The 23,112-nt window shown below is 48.9% G+C and overlaps 6 protein-coding genes and 1 non-coding gene across 7 annotated transcripts; 5 read left to right on the plus strand and 2 right to left on the minus strand.

The window, feature by feature from the left end:
- Window positions 1–1,071: 1,071 nt before the first annotated feature.
- On the minus strand, window positions 1,072–3,563 carry sip5 (Sip5p; the record flags this gene model as incomplete). Its single annotated transcript, XM_043305581.1, has 2 exons — window positions 1,072–3,123; window positions 3,177–3,563. The coding sequence occupies 2 exons, from the start codon at window positions 3,561–3,563 to the stop codon at window positions 1,072–1,074; spliced, it is 2,439 nt and encodes an 812-aa protein (XP_043161516.1).
- A 1,325-nt stretch (window positions 3,564–4,888) lies between these two features.
- Asppvi_009734 (uncharacterized protein) lies at window positions 4,889–6,490 on the plus strand (the record flags this gene model as incomplete). Its single annotated transcript, XM_043305582.1, has 1 exon — window positions 4,889–6,490. One exon carries the CDS (start codon window positions 4,889–4,891, stop codon window positions 6,488–6,490), a length of 1,602 nt encoding a protein of 533 aa, XP_043161517.1.
- Window positions 6,491–8,668: 2,178 nt separating this feature from the next.
- On the plus strand, window positions 8,669–9,535 carry Asppvi_009735 (uncharacterized protein; the record flags this gene model as incomplete). Its single annotated transcript, XM_043305583.1, has 1 exon — window positions 8,669–9,535. One exon carries the CDS (start codon window positions 8,669–8,671, stop codon window positions 9,533–9,535), a length of 867 nt encoding a protein of 288 aa, XP_043161518.1.
- A 2,808-nt stretch (window positions 9,536–12,343) lies between these two features.
- Asppvi_009736 (glycoside hydrolase family 47 protein) lies at window positions 12,344–14,302 on the plus strand (the record flags this gene model as incomplete). The annotated part of the gene is made up of 4 exons (XM_043305584.1): window positions 12,344–12,659; window positions 12,726–13,346; window positions 13,408–14,099; window positions 14,153–14,302. The coding sequence occupies 4 exons, from the start codon at window positions 12,344–12,346 to the stop codon at window positions 14,300–14,302; spliced, it is 1,779 nt and encodes a 592-aa protein (XP_043161519.1).
- A 624-nt stretch (window positions 14,303–14,926) lies between these two features.
- On the minus strand, window positions 14,927–15,046 carry Asppvi_r0035. The gene has a single exon (XR_006253323.1). It is a non-coding gene; the product is annotated as a 5S ribosomal RNA (ribosomal RNA).
- A 1,394-nt stretch (window positions 15,047–16,440) lies between these two features.
- Asppvi_009737 (MFS transporter) lies at window positions 16,441–18,231 on the plus strand (the record flags this gene model as incomplete). The annotated part of the gene is made up of 3 exons (XM_043305585.1): window positions 16,441–16,513; window positions 16,570–16,935; window positions 17,003–18,231. The coding sequence occupies 3 exons, from the start codon at window positions 16,441–16,443 to the stop codon at window positions 18,229–18,231; spliced, it is 1,668 nt and encodes a 555-aa protein (XP_043161520.1).
- A 585-nt stretch (window positions 18,232–18,816) lies between these two features.
- Asppvi_009738 (uncharacterized protein) lies at window positions 18,817–21,150 on the plus strand (the record flags this gene model as incomplete). The annotated part of the gene is made up of 1 exon (XM_043305586.1): window positions 18,817–21,150. The coding sequence occupies one exon, from the start codon at window positions 18,817–18,819 to the stop codon at window positions 21,148–21,150; it is 2,334 nt and encodes a 777-aa protein (XP_043161521.1).
- Between the last annotated feature and the right edge of the window lie 1,962 nt (window positions 21,151–23,112).

The raw sequence follows: 23,112 nt of genomic DNA on the forward strand, positions 1-23,112 counted from the left end.
TGACAAAGAATACCACTTCAAATATTTGATCATAGAAATGGTAGTATCCCTCGTAATGCGACTAATAATGACTCGCATCAAGTGCTAGATAACCTAGCGTAAAACTGTCAAACGTCAATCTCAAATACATGTTTTAAATCCAAGGGAAGCTGTGGGGGCTGTGGATCTCGCTGAGGATAATAACAGGGCACTAACAGTAGCAGGAGGAATGCAGGTACCCTTCCATGTATCCTTCTATCTACCCGTACATCAGATGTGATTTTAACGTGAGGCAGTGATCTGAAGTATTATCCATAAAAACAAGAATGCCTTTTGATCACCACTTCATGTCTTTCTTTGATCATACAGAGCATGCGACTCTATGCACCCTCAAACTAATGGCATTGACCGGAACACCATCTGAAACAATCGATCCACGAAAGGATCTAAGCCTCCCGATCTACCGAAATTAAGTAGGACTAAGGTAGCACTTACAATACGCTTGTTGGCAAAAGTTTCTATCTTGGCCTAAGAGACTCAGCATCGTTCTGACTCGGGCTATGGCAAACAGTTGGCTGGCCGAATAGAGAGCTGTCCTCCGTCCTCCGTATGGAAGATAGGTCAAATTACCGACACTGATACAATTCTCAACGATCGTGCTTCCATTGTCTATCCAAAGACTGTAAAATATTTGATTCGGCCCTGTCGGAAGGGAGGACTCGGTCCAAACCATATTGAAGCTCATTTATCCCTCTTGGGACCCGTCAAAAACAAAACACTGCCGCGGCCATAAAACTGGAAGTCTCGCTGCCCATCTGCGCTAGTACAGAAACACAATCACATAAAAGGGGAAAGGACAGATCTACTGCACTGTATATGTATATAAAAGAGATCAAGCCGCCGAGAGAATATAATGAGATACGGAGCGAGGGATGAGGTAAAGAAGGGAAAAACTCAAGGAGTAAGTTGGCGGTTGTCTCCAACAGTAAGTGCTTTCTGGCATGGCTCGCACTTAGCCGGGTCTCATCGTCATATATGAGTCAATGTCGTGGGGAGCTGCAATATCCTAGGATGAACCTTTCTAGCACTTCCTCAAGTTGTCGCCTCAGCATTTCGCGTGGCGCTGGTAATCTCCACCGACCGAGTCTCGAGTTCCTTGGGCATCAAGCAGTCCCGGTCCTCTGCAACGGTTCCGACAGCTATCGGGTCAGCAGGCGCAGTGGATTGGCCAGGCATCTCATCGGCCACAGGCGCAGCGCTGGAAGCCGACCCCTCGGCACTCAGTTTCGATGATGTATCTTCCACATGCTCTGCAGTTTCATCGCCTTTGTCTTCATCTCCGATAACAGCAGCTAAGCTGCGGAAGTTGAACAGCGGCTCTGTGGACGAAGCATTGCCATCATAAGCCCCACTGTGATCTTCTCCCGTTGACTCAACAAGAGATGAGAATGATGATGATGCACTGGACACCTGACGCAGATGCGACGGTTTTGGCGGCTCACGCGGCGAAGGCTGAGCTATCGAAGGCTGCGCGCTTGGTCCCTGTTCCACTACGTTTGGGTACGGGTTGATGGTCATAGAATCAGAGGCAATTTCGGTACTTAACGACGGGGAAGCAGCGGCAGCAGATGGCGACGCGCGATCCACTTCCTTGCCCTTGCTTGGAGAGGTATCCTCGCCAGTTATCGAGGAGGAGCTGCTGGTGACCCTTCCGAGTCGGGCATCCGAAGGAACGTCCAAAGCAGAGCTGCTAGCATTGTTGCTGTAGAACCCATGTTTGCGCGCAGCCTTCTCTGCCTTTTTGCTTTCCTTCTCTCGCCGCTTTGCTTCTTTCCTGGCCTCTTTCTCGGCTTTTTTGCGCCTCTCTTCCTCGCTAGCCAAGCTAAGTCTGATCGCTTCCATCATCATCATCTCTTCGAGATCATCAATACGGTTCCGTCTCGAGCTATTACGCGGAGGTGCTAGATTCCCTGCGCCTTCTTCTGCGGAGTCTGTTTCATGTCCCGGTGCACGTCTGTCGGTCAGAAATGCAAGCGCCTGTAGAGCTGGGGAGCCTGAGCGGCTCGAGGCGCTCGGTGTCTCTGATGGACCAGCTCTCCGCATCACGCCTCTGCGTCCAAGACCGAAATTCCTGCTTTCATTCCCCGATGCATTAGAATTCATTAAATATGCAGCGGTATGCAGAGCCGTCGCTGCGGCGGACCTTCGCGCAGCATGAGCCCGGGCATTCGCTAGTTTTTGAGCCCAATCAGGACGAACTCTGTCTGTCGTGATGACCGTAGGGTCATTGGCAGACAGCGAGGTAGCGCGCCGACGGCCCGTCACTTGAGGAGCATTGGCCGAAGCTAAAGATGACGTCGAGGACACTGGTGAAACAAAGTTGGGGCGAAGTGTAGGATCTGTTGCGTGAACGAGCCCTCTGCGGAACGGTGGAGGAGTGTATGTCACTCCAAATTCGGGTTGTACGCAAAATGGACATGCAGCAGGCTCAGATACTAGTTGGCAGTCTTGATTGTCCTGACGGTCACCCTCCGTGGTGGTGGCATTGGGTTCCGCTTCCCCGTGTTCTGGCGGATGTGGATCAGGCCGCTTAATTTGAACGAAACATTCCGAACAGATAGGCTGGTCGCAACATCTCGTGCGGTTAAGGTAAGGGGGATAGTATAAGAAGCATATCGGACATTCGGTCGCATCTTTATAAAGATAGGCTTCTATTGGCTGCCCATTGACAAATGGGTCTTTAGGTAGGTGTATCTCCTTAGGGGTCGAGTCGATCTGAGAACCAAGCTTGGATGTGGTGAGTGAAGCCAAGGTTTTCGCCCGGCTTCGAAACAACGGTGAGGTCGAAGTACCGGAAGCTATGGGAGAGACAGGTGTTGGCAGAGAATGCGCTGGGGTTGATGATTGCGAGACTTCCGACCCGTAGGATTGCGACCTTGACGTAATTGGCACCATCAAGTGTTGAATGCTGGACTCCTTCCCATCTTCAGTCAATTTCGGCGGGTTCTTATATTCCAGCTCCGCGGGAATCTCATCTGGTGGCGGTATTGGCAGGCCACGCGCTGCTGCCATCAATTGATGCTCAGTCCATGACTCCGAGAAATCGTTCAGTCCTCTCCAAAACGGCGCAAGTCTCCGCTCAATCTGAGCCACGAAATCAGTTTAGGTCAAGAGTACGCTGTAAGGGATGTAGTTACCATCAGTTGCCGAGTCACTGCTTTATTGAAATCCTCAGTGCCCACGTAAACGCCTTGCGTAACCAAATAACCGCCGTCAACATGCTCTTCCTTCATGCTACGCTCTCGTTCTTTGACCCTAGCTGCGCGCTCCTTTTCTAGCCGACGAGCTTCTCGCTCCTGCTTTGTCTCTCTCCGATGCTCAAGAGTGGCCACATCTCTCTCGGAGCTCCCACCGATTCCGAGAATAGATAGGTCTGGTCTACTACCTCGAGATCTGGAACTTTCCGCATGATGCCGGTCGCTGTATGGCGATCTCCCGTGACTGCTAGAGGAACCCCATTGATGACTTCGGCGATTGGAAGAACTGAGAGGAGGACGGGATTCTTTAGTCTGCGAATTACCCATCCTTGCCCTAAACGAGAGGGTGGGTTGCAATCCAGAACGAGCTTGTCAGGATGGTTCGGGATGAACTGCGGCCAACTCGTACTTCAAAGGCGGTTCGAATCGAAGAGGCCAGCTATAGGTGAATAGGGAATTTATCAAATGTATCGATGAAGAGTCCTGGCAAAATGAAGCACGGAAGAAGGCAATTTCAGTTCCTAGAGCGGGGATGCAAATGATGTGATGATAATGAACCCGATGTGGCCATGTGAGCGGCAGATGTGGCTACTCAGTGCGGCGATGAGATCAGAATGCGGGCTTCGAGTTAGCCGCGGGAAGATGGAATACGCCGGATCAGGAGATCTGGTATCAAACTTGGGAACCGAAAGAAGTATCGAAAACAATAGTAAGAGAAATACTCGAAGATACTGATAGCGTGAGCTTTTGAACGAGTAGGAAGGACTGGGAAAGAGACAAGATTTGGAGAGGGAGGATTGGGCTCCAAGATAGTTGAAGTTACTAGGTACGGAGTAAGGTGAGATACGATGACTTTTGAGTTCAATAACGGCAAGGTAATAGCCCATACATACATCATACCTTACCAACAATACTAGCGCAAAAATCGCATTCAGCCTGCAAATTTGGTAATATGACAGGTAACATGCAGTAATCGATTATTTCCATTCCATAAAAGAGGCTGTGGCTACTCCGTACACCGGCTAGACCCTTGTAGCGCCCTTATTCTGTAGATCGGTGACAGTGGGGTTGCGATCAATGTGGACACATGTACTCCGTAGTCCATACTTCTATACGGAGGTACTCCGTGCTGCCCATAGATAGCACTTTTGGATACGGAGCAGGAAGCAAGGTACAAAGGTTTAATACTGCAGTTCAGCCTGTTAAGGCTACCGAAGTATGTACTAGTCTCTCCAATTTTCTCTCTTGCAGTACGATAACGATGATAACACCCTTCGGTCCGATCTCATGCATCCTTGTGTATGAAGTACCTTTTCAAGTACTCCGTTCCTACCGCATCTACCTGGCCTTGGCAGGACGTATCATATGTGGCTAGTGAGCTGGTTTGCTGCGCCACATCTGCGCCTGGATCTGGCGGTCGAAAATCCCAATGCCAAGAACATTATTTTTCATCTACTTTGCGGGCTCGCATTTGTATTCAATTGTTTTCGGAGAGTCAGTTCGATGTTATTGATTCTGTCTTTATAGTGTTCACTTTAGAGACCCTCGCATTGCATGGTCCAATCAGATGCCCCTCTCCTAAAATTCCCGATATCTATTCCAACTCCATCGGTCGCTACAAAGATACACCGGATTTTTTCTCGATACAGCAAATGACTACCCCAGCATCAGAGACCACGCGCCTACACATCACTCCTTTCACTCCGGATCTCTTACCCTCTGTACTACCGTCTTCGGTCCGACCGTCTGCAACAGATATCTCTTTCCATAGCATTCCCACATTTCCCGAGAACAATTACGGCTACGTGACACTGCCGACAATGGAAGCGGATAAGATCAAAAAGAAACTCAATGGTTCAATTTTGAAAGGAAGAAAGTTTAGAGTCGAGACTGCACGGTCACCGAAACGGCAAGAAGTAGAAGTTGAAGCCGACACTGTCACGTCCACCACCAAGACTACGTCCGACAACGTATCCAGAAAGCGCAAGGCCCATGACAACGTTCTCGATGGATACGAGCTTCCGTCCGGCCGTCAGGTGAAAAGAGGGTGGACAGAGTCTACAAATGCCAAGAAAGAGAGACGCAAGGGTGAAAAGATGAAGGGAAAGGATGAGAAAAAGGCAAAGACCCAAGCAAAATCGAAGTATACTGAGAAATCAGAGTGCCTCTTCCGAACCAAGGTACCCAAGAACCGATCTGCGTCTCCCGATGAGAAGCAGGAAAAGCAGACCAAGAAGAAAAAGAAATCTCCCCTCGAAGCCGTTGTCCATGAGTTCGCCACAACTATCACTCATCCGAGCTTCTTACGGTCAGAAGGAGATGGAGCAGCGCCTACAACTGCGTTTCAGGAAGGCAAAGGTTGGATAGACCACGCAGGAAACCTCAAGGAGACGGTTAGTGACCGTTTGAGAGAAGACCAATATCGGCCGGGGCAAGTCGCCGGGGCTAAAGAGAAGCGAAAGTCGGTGAAAGCTCCTCCGACGGCGCAGGAGACACACCTTGAGAAAACCAAGGATGACAGAATTGAGTCGGCAGATGAGTCAGAGGATTGGACATCTTCTAGTGGGACGACGTCGTCTGATGACAGCAGCACAGACTCAGAAAGCGAAGACAGCATGTCGTCTGCATCTTCTGAATCAAGCGCGTCTTTCAGCCAAGACGAACAGCAACAATTACATACATTGTCGGAAAAGGAAAAGGCGTCTTCGCCTCCGAAGACTGACGAGCCTGAGCTAGTACCTGATAGTGCTGCGCCCTCTGCGCAAACGACTCATGGAACGGGTTCCAAGGATGTGCACCCCTTAGAAGCCCTTTTCAAGCGGCCTGCTGTCGAATCTTCAGATAGCAAACCCGCCCCGGAAACTACCACTCAATTCAGCTTCTTCGGACAGGATGACATCGAATCTGAAGAGGAAGAGCAGAATAAGGAGCCTCAGACACCCTTCACAAAGAAGGATCTACTAACTCGGGGATTACGAAGTGCTGCTCCAACACCAGACACAGCCTTGATCAACCAAAAATTCGATTGGAACGACGATGATACTGATGCCATGGAAGTGACTGAGGAATACACAGACACTCCCACTGCTAGGGCTGAGACTAAGGCAGGGTTGAAAGAGGATTCGGAATTTACCAAATGGTTTTGGGAGAATCGTGGAGATAATAACCGTGCCTGGAAGAAGCGCCGGCGCGATGCTGCCAAGGAACAAAGACAGCGGGAGAACCGCAGAAAGGGAATGAAGGGAAAGTCCTGATCAGATGGTTCGTGGTTCCGTCGATGTTAGGTCATACATTTTGGCGTATAGATAATAGAGACCTCTACCCATTCCAAAAGATCTCAAACCAATAAAAGTAGATAGCTTGCGACAAGTACGGCAAGTCACATGACTTCAAGGCTCCGGGGAAAGCTATCATCGCAATGTCGCCATGTACGTTGTATCGTGCAGTATAAACAGTACACCAAAAATGACTACTACGCACAAATATCGCTGCTGAATTAAACGTTATATTCATCTTCTTTATATAAGTTATATCTCCGTCATGTCACCCCGGAGTAGCAGTCTATATCTTCTCTTCATGGTTGTAGCGCTTCTGTCCTGTACATCCCTCACATTAGCTTCCAGTGAGTTCGACCCTCCCATCGCTATCTGACACCGTGGCTGTCGACTGACAATCCCTATTTGATGACTAGCGCCAGCATCATTCTGCAAATGTACCTGCTTTACAAATAGCACGATTATACCCCTGGACTCTCCAAATCCCGAATCGACACCGCCTCTTAATTCCTTTGACCTTCGCGATGACAATGCTACGTCTCACGAGAAAAGAGTCGACAAATATCGCGCTCTGAGCTGCAATGATTGCAATCGCAAGTTCTGCCTGGATTATAATCTACCGATGTGTAAAGGCGCAAAGGAAGACGATGTCTTCACAACCTGTTTCCGTATGGCGTGGCCCTCCACTGCCTGGTCAAAGTAATCTTGACGCAGGCTATCCCATATCCTCTGGAGCTATATCGGCTGACCTTGTGGCAATCAGAGCGAGATTCTAGGAAGGATGAGGCTATAGTCTTCATCTTCATCATCGCCACCAGCGGTCTCCTGACCTGGGCAGCTTGCAAGCCATGGGTTGAAAAGTGGCTTGAGGTATGAGGTGGTTATGGCCGAGCTTCTTCAGAACAGCGGACTAACTTGATATGTTCAGGCAGCACGAGAAAGACGATCGTATATTCCAGTTTCTGAGAACGTTGAACGTTAGCAATCAATACCAGGATGATCGTCGATTGATCGATACATCAGTTCTACTTCTTTCTTACTTGGCTTGGTTTCGCGATACCCTCTATGAAAACTTCATTCTGCTACGCTGTTTTCGGCATCCTCTCACGCACCTTGCGCGGTGCGCTCTAATTACAGAGGCTTAGGGTTGCTCATGTGCTCACTGACGGAATATAAGACCTACAAGACCTGGTCTTGATTTGCACTCCGCTGACAAATAGGATCAATCTATTAGTTGTACAGGTTTATGAGTATGAGACATTATCCTCCAGCCGCAGACCAAAAGGGTTTCCGCTCGCATCAGGTTTATTGGCATAAAAGCTCACCCGTGGAGGCCAAATCGATTTAACGACAAAACACCAGTACGTTAACGCGACGATGATCTCGGAAATCTGAGTGCTCCGTCAACCATTTATAAGCTCCCGGTTACAAGTGCTTACTTTCCATCTTCACCGCCTCCCATTGATCTGGCAAACCTCACTGCTCTCTCGATGGTTGATGCACTTGTAACCATAGTCTGGGGATCAAGTTTCTTCTGCGCCGAGGAGTACAAAGCACATAAGTCATGGGTTTGATGCTCAGAGACTTCAGTGACTCAGTCTGATCACACAATGTTAGCTCATCAGTCATGATCTGCGGAAGCTTCGACTGTTCTACTTACCGGTAGAGTCATCGTCTTCTCTTGATAGGTAGTGAAAATGACATGGTCAGGTTTCACTTTCTTTCTGAGGACTGCATGCGCGAGAGATTGTCCGATGGAGATGGTAGAGGAATTGACGTATACCCTTTCTCAGCTCATACCGAGTATCAAGAAAAAGAACGTCCATATGGCTTCAAGTGCCCTGAGTTTCCTTGTTTGCACTAGTGCAGCTAGCCAAGAATTGAGTCGCTAGGTATTTGCTTTTGCTTAGTGGAACGAGTTGATTTAACCTGCAAGACTCGCAAGCTAAGGTAGTAGTCTGCCGCCTCCAACAAACATCTCAGTCCAGACGACACCTTTCGTAGTCCTAAAGCAAACAAACGCCTTTTATCTTTTAAACGGATTTTGTATGACTGAGATACCCCGGCTGTTTCGTGCTCTGATCTCATGACATAACCTGTACCACCGTCAACCACCTTGGATCCGTGGCTTGCATTCAATTTATCCAATCTGCAAACATGGGGGAACTCTCTCCCCGGCCCTCCTCGCCCGACTCATTCAATGACTTCTTCCACCATAAATCATGGCCAGAACCATGGACCTCTCCGGACTTTCCCGCGGACGAGCCCTGGCAAGAGCGAGACCGCCGCTTTCAGAGCTATCCATGGTGGAATGCTGACATGACGGCGAGGTTCTTCGCGGAGTATTATGAGTGGATGTGGCCATGGGGCTATTTCATCTACCGGACTTGTTATGAGAATGTTTCCGAAGCCGATTGGAAGGAGGCGATGCGAAAGCTCGATGCCTGTGTTCACTGCTTCCTCCGATACCGCCGGACATTCAGCCATCCAGAACCCATCCGGCTTATTTGTGAGGGTTACAGGAATGTAGTCATCGAGGATCGAGAGCTTCTTGGTGGTGCTTCTGTCCACCAGGTCCGGCGCCTGTTTGACGATTGGATGACTCGCCATGACCAGGATGGCACTCCACGGTCGGAGTTTTGTCTGATGATTGACGATAAGGCCCTCCGGTCCATCCTCAATACCCCGGAACCCTCCGAGGATGGTAGCTTCTTGTTTGGATTAGACGCCGGCTACGTGATTCTCATTGAGCGGAGGTTTCAGGAAGGCGGAATAAGGAGTCCCGACTATGAAAATTATCAAGGATTTTTACGTCTGGACATCACCGGACTGTGGACTTTCATGAATGACGATTGGAATGATGACTTTTGGAGAAGAATGCCCCATATACCGCGTCCCGGCCTGATCCCATGCACTGATGGGGCCCGTACACATGTAGAGGACGAGGATGGGACGGTGGTGGCGGCGGATGAGTATTCGAGAAGGTCCAAAGTAATCGGGAAGAAGCCTCGTGCGATATCTTAAGGGTCTTGTCTAGATTCCTTATGTCTATCCTTGGTCCAATTCAACTGGGAATTTGTTGAATCTGTTGCGGAGTTCTCTAGAATCAGAACCCAGTCGACCAGTCAGACATTCGATATACCAATTCCAGACCAGATCACTATTTTATCTATATGAGGGGCCAGTAACGCAGATCGAAATGGCTTGGTCATGCTCATCAACAAATTATGCGCAACAATGGCGACAAACTCCCTGTCACCCTGGGTGTATCCTAGCATGCATGCGGTGCGCTCGGTTCACTACTCTCTTGTTCAAGACCTGAGACATCCGCACCGACTTCCAACCAAACGAGAACTGATAGTTCTTTAATCTCTTGCCCAGAACTCCAACGCCATTTGAACATCGCCTAAGCTGCTCCTTTGCCGTTGCCGATTACACACGAGAATGAACAGGAAGCCTCCTTGTGATACCTGCGTTCGAGATTGCTATTGAACTCCAATACCACGGGCTCCCGAGACATAGTACCCTCGTAAAGCAATATAGTAAGTATACAGGTCCCCTTCTTCCCGGTGGTCTGCTCTCGAGCGTAGCCAGACTTAGGCACTTATCTCTGGGGCCATCAAGAAGAACGATCATCTGCCGGCTTGTAAACGGATGAGCCTGAGTCCAGACAGCAGACGACTTCTCCTGGGCCTATGGCCCAAGCATAACCGTTTGAGTGACCTTCCACTGCCAGTATCCGTTTAGCGTCGGTGGCACCTTGGTTGTTGCTGTTTGGATCCCAGTCAAGGTACCGGCGGCGCTGCTATATTCTGAAGGGCCATATGGGGCCCCGATCTTCGGGATGCATAGGAAGGGGGTGGCTAGCTGTCTTGTCTCGTCTCATAACACGACAGGTCCCAGAACAGCAGGTTCGTTTGCTGGGATGCTTGTCATTGCGAAGAGTTGAAGAGAGAGACTGAGAGCCCTCAGGGCTAAGGGTTCCATTCATACATTAATGTGGCCTCCCAGCACAGGCACCCAAAAAAGAAATAAATAAAAAAATAAATAAAAGGGGGATGGAAAGAAAGGAAGAAAGAGAGTGAGAGAGAAGACGCATGCCACTAGTAAGAGCTAAATGTATTTTTGGAAAAGTAGAGGTGACCTTCCTAATTCCACAGGAGAGGCAGGCATTGGTTTTATTAGCCCGGGAGCTCTGAAGGCCAAGTGGGCAGCTGTTGCAAATAGTGCACATATTATTAGGTATGGCTTCCTTCCTTCAGCAGAGCAAGGTATATGGCACAGCAAACAGCACTATTGCACCTATACCATCCACTCCAACTCCAACTCTGATTCCCATCTTTGCGCCTATTGTAAGGCCGCCAGCACTACAGCTTAAGGTGGCAGAAGTGCTAGCAGTCTCAGATGTAGTATCAGGGCCAACTAAAGCTAACGTTGAAGTAGCTAAAGTTGGTGCCAAAGTAGCTGAAGTTGATGTGGAAGTGGACATCAGGGTATTATACTTTATGTTCCAGCCTTCTACACCAATCACACCCACAGTTAAGGTTCGGGATAGTGTCGTTGTGGTTATTTTCCATGTAGTTGAGTCGCCATAAGGAGCTGATGCATTTAGTAAGAGTCATGCTGGAAGATACTGTGGACAGGCAACAGCCTTTGACTTTCCCAGGTATCCATCCACTAGATCATAACCACTACTGTGATTAGTATCAGGAAATGATGAGTGAGTGCTTTGGAAGCAGCCTATGAAGGGCAGCACATTTCGAGCGTGCTGATGCCATCTTTGATAGAAGTGACCACTGTGGAAAAGGCCTCAGGGCATGTTATAGGGCCGATGCCGACTGCTGTATGATATTAAGTCCCACCACCCAAACATCCCTGCTCCCACCATGTCGTTACTGCTGGCGGAGCACATATTACATTCATGTCAATCTCAGGCCCATAGCCAGGGTCGTAGGCCAACAAGCTCGGCCCGTTCAGGCGGAAATAACTGTCGCATCCTGAAGAAGAAGGCCAGGCTGTAGTAAGAGGAATAAGTGATGTGACTGTAGTAGCATCGGTCACCGCGGGATAAAGTGTGGCTCACATTTGATTTGCCTGACTTAACAATGAACCTGTCGTCCTAAGTGAAATGATATTGTTTCAGTGAATGATGGCGAGGTAAGTGTTCGGATTGCACGGGAGGCTCAAGAACCTGCATGTCAGAGGCAATATGAGAAGCCAAAAAACTAAGGAAAAAAGAAGGTGAATGAGAAACCAGGCGTTGCGGCAAAAACATAGTATAATTCAGAGGGGGTGGGGGTTGGTGCAAAGCCCGCTGTGTGAGCGCGATGCTCAGGCAGTGCCCTAATCACAGGCCGGCGCTTACAGGGACTCAGCCGCAGGCTCGTGGTCCAATGGTCTCCGAGTAAGCAAGCGAGCATGAGCGCCTGGCGGCTCCATGAGATTAAAGGGTGTTAGAGTGACAAAGAATGAACGCGGAAGGTGGTAAACAATGTACATTAAACCCCAGAGAGTCTACGGAGTACTGTAAATGAACCTCTTGAAAGATTGGAGCAAGAGATTGGCTAAGGACGTTGTCTGCGACTATAACCACAAACTGCCCAACTGGGAAGTTACCTGGCCAATCTTAGGTACATATTTCCCGCTCCAACCCAATGTACTAAAACAGGGGTCATACCATATAGATGCTGCTGCTTCAACTGATCCCTGCGGGCGGTTTGGCGCCACCAGAACCGCTATTATTTGATTGCCAGGTCCCCCATGAATGCCCCGTGAATCTGCATTCGGCGCTCCGCTACGTAGTCCCCTAATCTCTCAGGCAAGAACATGATCATGTCGTCGAGAGGAGCCTCGAAGAACCAGAAGCGTCCGCGGCGAAAAGACACCAAAGATTTCCGATTGCGTTCGTTGCCTCGCCTGAATTGGGCTCTGAAATTCCTCGCCACTGGCTTCCTAGCCTTGGTGGCCGCTTGGTGGCTTCAATTCTTGAGTTTTGAGACAACTGTGGAAACTACTCTGGATTTTTTCCGGCCCATTGAGGAAGATAGTTATTGGTACGGGCATCGGGAAGAAGTAAAAGATGCCTTTGTGGCCAGCTGGGATGCTTATGCCAAATATGCTTGGGGTAAGTTTGTCTCGCCTGGCCTTGGTAGGCCCAAGTACAACAACATCTTCAGTAAGTACATGCACTGACGATGCGGACTTCTATATCCAGGGAATGATCGCTTTCATCCAGTCTCTAAGGCTGGCTCGCAAATGAGCCCCAGCGGTCTAGGGTGGATTATTGTTGACAGCTTGGACACCCTAATGATTATGAACCAGACCGCTCGTCTTTCAGATGCGCGGAAATGGCTTCACCGTGGCTTGACTTATGCTCAAGACCAGGATGTGAACACATTTGAGATGACTATCCGCATGCTTGGTGGGCTCTTATCTGCCCATTATTTATCTAACATGCTTCCTCATGTTTCGTCCCGGCGAGACTATGTTTACTTGACTAAAGCTGTGGATCTGGCAGACCGGCTGCTTAGTGCATATGAGTCTGAATCAGGAATACCATATGCAAGTGTGAATATTGGGACCGGACAAGGACTTCCCTCTCATGCAAACGGTGGAGTTTCATCAACAGCCGAGGCCACTACTCTCCAATTAGAGATGAAGTATCTCGCCCATCTCACTGGCAAAAGAAAGTACTGGCAGAAGGCCGAACAGGTCATGAAAGTCATAAATGATCATCAAATGCAGGACGGCTTGGTACCTATCTTTATCCACCCTGATACTGGACAGTTTATGTCCGGGGAGATCCGCCTTGGAAGTCGCGGAGACTCATACTATGGTATGTATACATTATGTCCAATATTAAGTACGATTAGAAACACAAAGCTTACTGGCACTAGAGTACTTAATTAAACAATACCTGCAGACCTCTGGGCAGGAGCCAATATACCGCGAGATGTGGGAAGAAGCCTTGGCTGGTATCCAGAAACATCTTGTCACTTCTACTAAACACTCGAAGCTCCAGTTCATTGCTGAGCTCCCGCAGGGCATTGGTGGGCCTTTATCCCCTAAGATGGACCATCTTGTCTGTTTCCTTCCAGGTTCAATTGCATTTGGTGCTACCGAGGGACTAACTGAAAAGGAAGCCCGCCAGATGCCTGGGTGGAATTCCCAGAAGGAACAGCAAATGCAGTTGGCACGGGAGCTTACAAAAACTTGCTGGGCGATGTATGCAGTCACAGAGTCCGGTCTATCCCCGGAAATTGTCTGGTTCGAGGTCGACGAAGCCAATCTCCGACCGTCTCCCGGATCATCACCGCGGCCTTTAAGCAGGAATGATGAGGGTTCGTGGACACGCGACTTTATCATCAAACCTCTGGATGCGCACAACCTCCAGAGACCCGAAACAGTTGAGAGTCTTTTTCTGATGTATCGAGTGACAAACGACCCCATATACCGGAAATGGGGTTGGAAGATCTTCAAGGCTTTCCAGAAGCACACAATAGTCAGCGGCAGCCAAGGATATACATCCTTGCAAGACGTTACAAAAGTCTCCCCACCACAACGAGATAATATGGAGAGTTTTTGGCTGGTAAGATACCATATATACAAACTCTAGAGATGATTAAAACTAATCCTTTGCAGGCCGAGACCTTGAAGTATTTATACCTGCTTTTCTCTCCGAAAKAATTCCTCCCCCTAAGCGAAGTGGTATTCAACACAGAAGCCCATGTACTTCCTCGATTTAACCAGACGAGATTCCAGACTGGGTGGAGTCGTGTGAAGCGTTCTTGAAGCCTTGACTGGAACATCTCCAATTCTTATCCGTCTGACTGGGCAACTGATTGGTTGTAATAACAGGAAGTTTACTGAATCTTTGATTGCTATTTGTATATACCGCAATAGCGCCAAGCCGTCAGCTTGCACATACATAGGGTCATTGGCGCCCAAACCTGTTTTGAATATGAAATTACAACTGACCGATTAGCTACCTGCAAACACCGGACTTTGCATCAGAGTTTTCAAAGACAGCTTCCCAATGCTCACAAAGTCCACTTGGACTTCCAGGATTCAAAGACTGGCTGCATAGCACGCCACGGTCGCCTCCCAGAACGGCCTCTCGGCGTCATGTCCTAGACGTTCCATTGCCTCGCGTGGAAGAGTCCAGAGTCGAGTGGGTTTGCCGTCAAACTACTATTCCGGCCTAGCAGGTCTTTGCCTGGATTAAATTCCAGGTCTCCAGCATGAACGAAGAAGGCTCAAGGTGGGTTGGCAACTGAAGGATCCCTGACTCTCCATTTCTGGAGGCTCGTCAGGTTATAATCCTGGATGGCATGTGGAAAAGCGGGGTGACACTCCCGCGGATAGGGGCAGGACTGAATTGAAGGTCAGATGGCAATTTCAACAAAAATTAACAAAAACATACAACAGCCGGGATTCGCTGGTGGTCACCCACCCAACTACTAACCGGCCGGCGTGTGGCTTAAGTACGGCTGAGCGGACGGGAAGCCCTGTTTTCCACACCCTATGGTCGTATGTGCTAATCAAGTAGATGACAGTAATCCATATGGAGATTCACGTACGTAATAAACCCAGGATTCACATCTCGACAGCTTTGGGGACCGAAACTGCTGTTGATCATGTGAATCATAGGACAGAAAGGTCTATCATGAAGCAGTCGCGGCACCTCTGTATAGTGTTCAGTTGGCGTTTGAGAACTGATGAAGAAAAACATGGGAGAGAGGGGAAGACATTTGCATAAGTCAAAATGTAACAGTTGGGCCATAGCGACATAATTTATTGATCACATAAAAAATCCCTAGTGCCTTAGGAGTTCCTCCATTCTGCTCACTTTCAAGGAAGGTGGATGTCAACTGTATACATTAAGGTAGGTGGTTATAATAGAGTGCACGAGGTACCATGGAGTGAACATTCTGCAAGTTCAGCTTGATTGGCTATTGAAGCAGAAACCCCTAGAAAAGCAGCCGCTAACAACATACCAGGTCTGTTGTGAGCTGTAGTCTAATGCACAATGGTACTAGTGTAACATTAGTGTTGGCAAGTGACATTTCCACTGACGAGCTAAGAGAGGTAGAGTTGCATAAGATCTCATCGGACAAGGCGGACTTCTATAGAGTCAAGGTTTTTGACTGTTGGATTGCCCTATGATCTTCAATTTTGCCACTATATATGCCGAACTTCACACATCATGGGTTAAAAATCTGCGGACCGCCGATTGCCACCTTCATACCATGGTATACTCCCGTTACGCAGTCATCATTTGTACTAGGTCAATCTGATGTTTAGGAGGCAGATGTGCTTGACTGGCTGCATGGGAAGGTATTTTCAGCTGAACAAGAGAGGATGGTAAATCCATTTTCTACCATCATATTTCTATGAAGGGATGTGTGCACATGTTCTAGGCCGTGGTGAATAGAGCCGTACCCTTGTTGTTGTAAGGCTGTATTATTGGTTGAAGAGATGTCTGATCCTGCTTTGGAACAAATGCCTGGAAGCAGGAATAAAATCCACACGCCAAGAAACCTGATTGTGATTCCAGTGTTTTCCCTTCCGACCGGGTTCCCCCCCTTCATATCAGTAGGTGGCGGTCATCCCCCGCTTTCAATATTTTCTCTTCCTGTTCCTCTCCCGACCATCCTCCTAAAGCCAAGTTCAATCAACAATTCTCATTTCACATATTTCGCTCGTCTCATAACCTTGACGCCTTTCTAGATTCGGCTTTACAAAAGAAAAAGGATAGAGAGCGAAAACGAGGGAAATTAATCCAATAACAACTGCGAAGCCGTAGGGCATACCATAATTCCTGCGGCTAGGATCTCTGGATTCCGACAATTAAAAAGAGCAACAGCACCTGGGAGACTCGCCATAGTGTTGGGGGCCTTGCCGTAAGAATTTAAGAATTTTCTGGAGATATGGTATTAACACGCCAGACAAGACAAACCACCTCCGACGATGCATTTCCTACTACTCAGCTATTCCTGCTCGGTATGTGATTCACCTCTCATCTATCGCACTACATACTTACGTTCTCGTGGCAACAGCAATATGCCGTGTCGCAGAGCCCATCGCCCTGACATCCATATTCCCATATTCCTGGGTTATGGTCAAGGATTTTCGAGTGGCAGATCGCACAGATGCTTCCTTCTATGCCGGGATCCTCGTGTCCGCCTTTTCTCTTGCCGAAGCCCTCACTGGGATGTTCTGGGGAGGCCTTTCGGATCGTATCGGTCGTAAACCGGTTCTTCTGTCCGGTTGCTTCGGCACCATCCTATCCCTTCTCCTTGTGGGATTCGCCCCAAATTTCTGGGTGGCGCTCTTAGGTCGCGCTCTTGGTGGTCTACTGAACGGGAATATCGGAGTCATCCAGACAATGGTTGGGGAACTAGTCAAGCGACCAGAACATGAACGTAAGTGGACTGCTTGAAGATGCCCTACAATCCGAGCAGGAGTTATAGCTCATCGTGAATATTATAGCTCGAGCCTACGCCGTGATGCCATTTGTCTGGTCAATTGGAACTATTATCGGTCCCGCGATTGGAGGTTTGCTTGCGAAGCCCGCCGAAAGCTATCCATCCCTGTTCTCCGCCAACGGTCTTTTCGGCAAATTTCCCTACCTGTTGCCGAATCTGGTCTGCTCCCTCCTACTCCTTCTCAGCATGGTTGGCAGCTGGTTATTCTTGTACGAGACCCATCCTGGTCTGCAGCATCAGAAAGCTTCCGGAGACCTCGATCATACGTCTGCCGAAAGTCCTCTTCTGGCCACCGCAGGAGCGACAGCCAATGCAGGTGTAGATCTACGCGCAGAATCATATGGTACCTTCAACCAAGTTCGCTTGCAGGCAGATGAAGATTGGTTTGTGAATGCCGACGGTTCAAAGTTCAAGATGCAGAAAGAACCCGTTTTTACATATCGGGTGGTCTCGCTCATCATTGCGTTATCCATATTTACTTATCACTCCATGACGTACGATCATCTCTTGCCTATTTTCTTGCAGGACAAGAATGGCAGGAACGATTCGGGCCTCAGTAACGCGCCGCTTAGCTTCCCTGGCGGACTCGGCCTTTCTACACGGACAGTCGGCCTGATTATGTCTTCCGATGGCATCATCGCACTCATTATTCAGAGTTGCATTTTTCCCGTTCTAGCTCAGTTACTTGGGGTCTGGAGACTATTTGTGGTGGTGACTGTGCTGCATCCTGTCGCCTACTTCATCGTTCCATTCCTCATCTTTGTTCCGCAAAACTCCCTCATCTTCGGCATTTATATATGCCTCATCATTCGCAACATACTTTCGATAATCGATTACCCTGTGCTGCTGATTCTCATTAAGCAAGCAAGCCCTTCGGAATCGGTCATGGGAAAGATCAATGGGCTAGCTGCTTCTGCCGGTGCCGTCGCTAGGACTATTGCTCCCCCTATTGCTGGTTTCCTATACAGCACCGGTGCTGATATGAATTTCACTGCTATCGCATGGTGGGGAAGCGCTTTAGTTGCTGTCGTGGGTGCTGTGCAGCTGTGTTTCATGAACCACAAGAAACATACCTCCGCCACAATTCGGTCGGCTATGCCTTGCCATTATCATTACGTTCCAGATGAGTCTCGACCTCAAAAGGAGACCATCCATATCATAGTGACGGACACCGATGCTGATGCAGACGGTGCGGGTATGTCCCAATCTCGCCGTTATTCTTTTTTGACATAGATTGAAGATACTATTTATGAGTGATACCAGTGCTAGATGGCTTTCTTTCTTTCACCTTTCATGATTAGCGACAAAATGGCGTTTGGGTGTACGGTGTCAGTGGTCACAGATGACTAGATTAAGATTTCAGTTTTCTTCTGTAGCGTCAAATATCAGAGCAAATATTGTACATTTTAGAGAGGTACCACTGTTCCAATTCGCATCAAGGCGTAGTAGGCAATATCTCCGTACTCCCTTATCAGGCTTATCCACACTGATAGAGGCCTTTTATCTCTCATTTTGTACTACAAAAGGCGGTAAGAGCAGATACACGGAATTGCCACGTTCCACCGCTTAGCCACTGTGCTAAATCCCATCAGGAATAGCTTTGTTTACAGCATCATCCTGGCAACGAGCCGAAAATAATAATAAACCACATCACTAACTGTCCTTGCCCTGCTCGAGTCAGACGTTATCCGGTTGCTGTGCATTTCATTAACTCACCTTGAGTTGATGTTTCTAGGGCCTAAAAGCACCGTTTGACACATACAATTCATATGACAATCCCCTTGCTCTTCACTTAACGAGAACCCACTCACGATTGTCATGTCCAAACCTCTGTCTCCTTTGACGACCTCGCGCCAGAATTCGCGAGCCTTTTCGCCGGGTTCTAATGGATTGGAAGTCGAGATGGCTGTGGCAGATGAATCCTTGGTGAATGAGAGCGAATCCGAGAATATCTTTCCGAGTCCGAAGAAAACGATTGACGGCGCGAATACAAATACCCCCCAAAATGGGCACTATTCACCTATGTATCGCACGCAGGATCCCGTTCTGGATGTCGAAGATGCTGAGTCTGTGAACGAACAGCCCAGCTCGCCGTTTCAGTACGATGGTCGAGACGCGACGGTTGACTTTCGGATGCTCGGTAACCGACAGGTCTCGGGTGGACTGAGCGAGTGCTCCATGACTCCCAGAAAGCGCTCGTACAGTCATTGTCCAGAAGACGAAGATGCGATCGAAAGATCTAGTGATAGAAGCAAAAAGGGAATGAGCCGACGGGACATACCGGACATTCAAGTCTACGCCGATGAGGAGCCCCAAATGCCTGAAAGAGAGGTCACAGGAGCCACTGGACACGAAATTGCCAATAGCACAGTAGAGGAAAGACGCAATGAGGGAATGAGCACTGTCCTTGACGAACATAATGACTACGACGATTCTTTCTCCGAAAAGGAGAACTTGGAAATGAAGGCTGCAGATGATGTTATGAATGACGACTCTCATGATCCCATGGATGACACATGTTTCAGTACTTTCTCCGCCGTTCCTAATGCAGACATGACATCGTTCGCGAAACTACGAGGGGACTCGCCATTCAAGGCAGCTCGACTATTACCCAGCAGCCCCGGAAGAACCGACGAAAATCAATCCCGTACCGCTGCACCAGCTACCCCTGGCACCTCCAGGAGATCACAAAGGCAATCCGAACTCATCGACATCGGCACTCCCATCGCTTCTCCCACTCCCAAGAGGCGAGAACGCAAGGATACGGGAAACGCAAGCGAAACACCAAACTTGCTTGACCTAACAGATCAGACAAACTTCTTTCCACGTCAACGCTATAGTATACAGAAGGAGCGATATTCGCCCTCGCGACGTTCGCCGTTGAGGACTCTTCGAGAATCCATTCGATCCCCTTCAAAGGTCTCACTGCTCGACTTTGACATTCCTGCGATTCCGACGCCTAGGTCTATACCGACCATCACTCCCCGGGAGTTGGAGTCTTTGAAATCCGGGTTCCTCTCTGAGATATCCTCACTCAAAGCGACGCTGAGCGGGAAAGAAGCGGAAGTCTCCAGCCTGAAGAATGCTGTTGCGGATGCTGAACGGCGGGTTGGAGAAGCTCTAGAGGAAGTCCGTAACGAAGCCGCGCAAAAAGAGGCTCTTGAAATTGAGCAAGCCGAATGGCAGCGGCGCGGTCAAGAGATGGAAGACGTCTTGCGAACTGTCAGGGCAGATATTGTTGAGGGTGAGCGGGAAAAGGAGCGGCTTATGAGGAAGGTCGAAGAGGCAGAGAAAGGTCGGGAACATCTGGAAAGGCGCATGGTCGAGTTGGAGAGCCAGCTATCGGCTGCGCGTAAGCCAGCTCCTAGTGGGACTTGCGACCACGGGAGTGCGCAGTGCACGACCACTGCCGAGGAGACCGCAAGGGAAGTACAAGATGCCGTCGAAAAGGTTGCACGTGAGCTTCACACCTTGTACAAGAGCAAACATGAAACCAAGGTTGCTGCTTTGAAGAAGAGCTACGAAGCCCGGTGGGAGAAGCGCGTGCGGGAAGCTGAGAACAAATGCAAACTTGTCAGCGAGGAGAATGAGCGACTGAAAAACGAGCGCGATGCTGCTTTGTCGGGTTCCCGCTCTGATGCTAGCATCGTGGTCCACCAGAATGACGAGCACGAGGCAGAGAAACACGTTTTAGAGGCCCAAATCAAGGGTCTGCAGCAAGAGATGGCAACCCTCAAGCAGGACAACGAACGGTTGCATGCCGAGTTGAAGGTAGAGAGAGCAGAAAAGGGAGAGCTCGTTGCCGCTGTGGATGAATGGCTGGCAATTCAGCAGAACGCGCCACAGGCGTCCGGCGCCCCCGAGTCTCCCATTGTGAGTGCGGAGTATGAAACACCAGAGCCAGAGCCCACCACGGCAGAGTCAACAGAAGAGTTCAGAAGAAGTATCGGCCGCAGTGGCTCCAGTGGTATCCGGCCTGCTAGCACAGGTTCTGGCGGCGGGGAGAAGAGGATCCCTAGGATTGGCGCACCAGCGGGCCGGCATGTCAGAGGCAATAGCGGAGGCAAGTCGGGCATTGCCGTCTTTACTCCAGGTCGTGGTGCAGGCGGTATTCTGGGTTCCATAGAACGCATGGGACGTGGTGGTGTCTAGAAGTCGTGGTTTTGATACTGTGTTTCTGCCTTATCATTAGTTTTGTTTTCCCCTCCTTCCTCGTGTCCTTCCTTGTTTGTTCTCTGATATTCCCCATGAGCACAGTACGGTCCTGATCTTTTCTTTTGCTTTTTCCAAGTTATGAAAGTTGCCCTTTCAGAGATATCCTGTGGGACGTTGTATGGGTCTGACTTTGACTTGCGTTATGAATGAATGAATTACTATGATCCCTTTAACATTTCTGAGTCTGTGCGAGTTCTGGGCTTGCTGGAATTCAGTGACTGCTCCGATCCAGGGCAGAAGCTAGAATAGATTATTATTATTCATGCTAGATATACCAGAGTCGTGCGATTGTATTATTGATTACTTTGAGGTAACTAGGAATAGCGTATTGAACCCGTGCTGCTGGCAATATCATTAACGGAGAAGTTATTAGGGTTGGTTTGGTGGCATCGTTCCGTTCCGCCATTTGATGATATAGTATGTAAAAATGTACACATATAGTACATATATTCCAAAGCGGGCATTTTTATAGTCTATTTTGATTTGATTGCGGGCTATGCTGATTTCCTACCATGTGTTCAAGATTCTCTAAGAGGTCCTTGAGTAGATCAATGGCAGTCCCATCGGGACGCAGGGTCTCAATCGAAATGCACCTTGACTTGAAGCCAGAATATGGCTCGGCCTTACCTAGTATCCTGTCTGGCAATCACTGATACAATTACCATTAAGATCAGCTGTCTGTTACTGTAGACCATTCCTTGAAGAAATACCTTAGCTCGCCTTACTTCTCCTAGCACCCGAGCTTCTAGTGATCCAAGTGTGGGGCACCATATTGATAGTGCATGAGTTTAGTCATTGTTATCAGTCACAAAGGATGCCATCTTTAATATCATTGATGCTCTGTACGTCGATCTAGGACTAGCCACTTAAATAGACCTGACAGCTGGGCATCGGGTTACCGCCGACGTCAGCGCAGGAAAACGTGGGGTAAGCCGAAGCCAAATCTCCTATTGAAGTAATTATTATCAGTCACTCGTGAATCGATACAAATTCGGATTGCCGCTTCTGAGTTCGGGAAGATGTCCGATGGTACTTTTGCGGGGTTATTTGAAATGTGTGGCTGCGGGATTGCTATTTTGTTAGCGAGGTAGAGTAGGTACACTACGTGGACGAGACGGTAGACGTAGGCCAGATAGCTTGCTACAGGATCATTGCCTTAACGTTGGGGAAGTGAGAACTGCGTGAGATAGTCTCTACGGGCTGAACAAATGACAATGCGAGCAGCTATCATCCTTCAGCAACTCGACCGAGAGTCTGCGAGTCGGATATCTGTGCGTCAGAGATGCAATTGACTCAACTGAGGGGGTCAATGCACAAGAGGCAGTAAGGCACTCACTGACACGATGTATTCTGGTCTAGGTACAGCTACACAGAGCAAGTGATCAGGATTTCTTAGAGGAATGAAGCAAACGGGTAGACCTTCTGCGGACACTGTGGCTGTATTATTTGTATCCTTTCGGAATGAGATCCGGTGTCAGTTCACCAAGTTGACCATGCAGACCAACTCTGATCAGTGGTCTCCCCGGATCTCCATTCCCCAGTCACGAAGATTCTGAAATTGATGGAGACCGAAAAGAGTCTGCGGGATGCTTCCAAGTTGACCCGCCGGACCGCCTTTTGCCGCCTTTGCCGTGCGACGGTTGGGGACGGAGGAGCGACTTTCGGCACTGGGAGATGGTCCAGGTAATACTAGTACCTAATAATGAGTTCAAATTTGGAATCCTATTCATCTCCTTGCGGAATATATACTGATCATTTTCATTGGACATAACTCTGCTCAAGATCCAAAAAGGGACCCTCCATGAAGCAGGAAACTAAGCAGCACGCGAGCATTGTACATAACTGGAAGTATCCGTGGGGGACGGTCTGAACCTGAATACTTCAATCTACAGTCTTGAG

The sequence above is a fragment of the Aspergillus pseudoviridinutans genome (genome assembly GCF_018340605.1).
Source record: "Aspergillus pseudoviridinutans IFM 55266 DNA, scaffold_7, whole genome shotgun sequence".
NCBI classification, from domain to species: domain Eukaryota; kingdom Fungi; phylum Ascomycota; class Eurotiomycetes; order Eurotiales; family Aspergillaceae; genus Aspergillus; species Aspergillus pseudoviridinutans.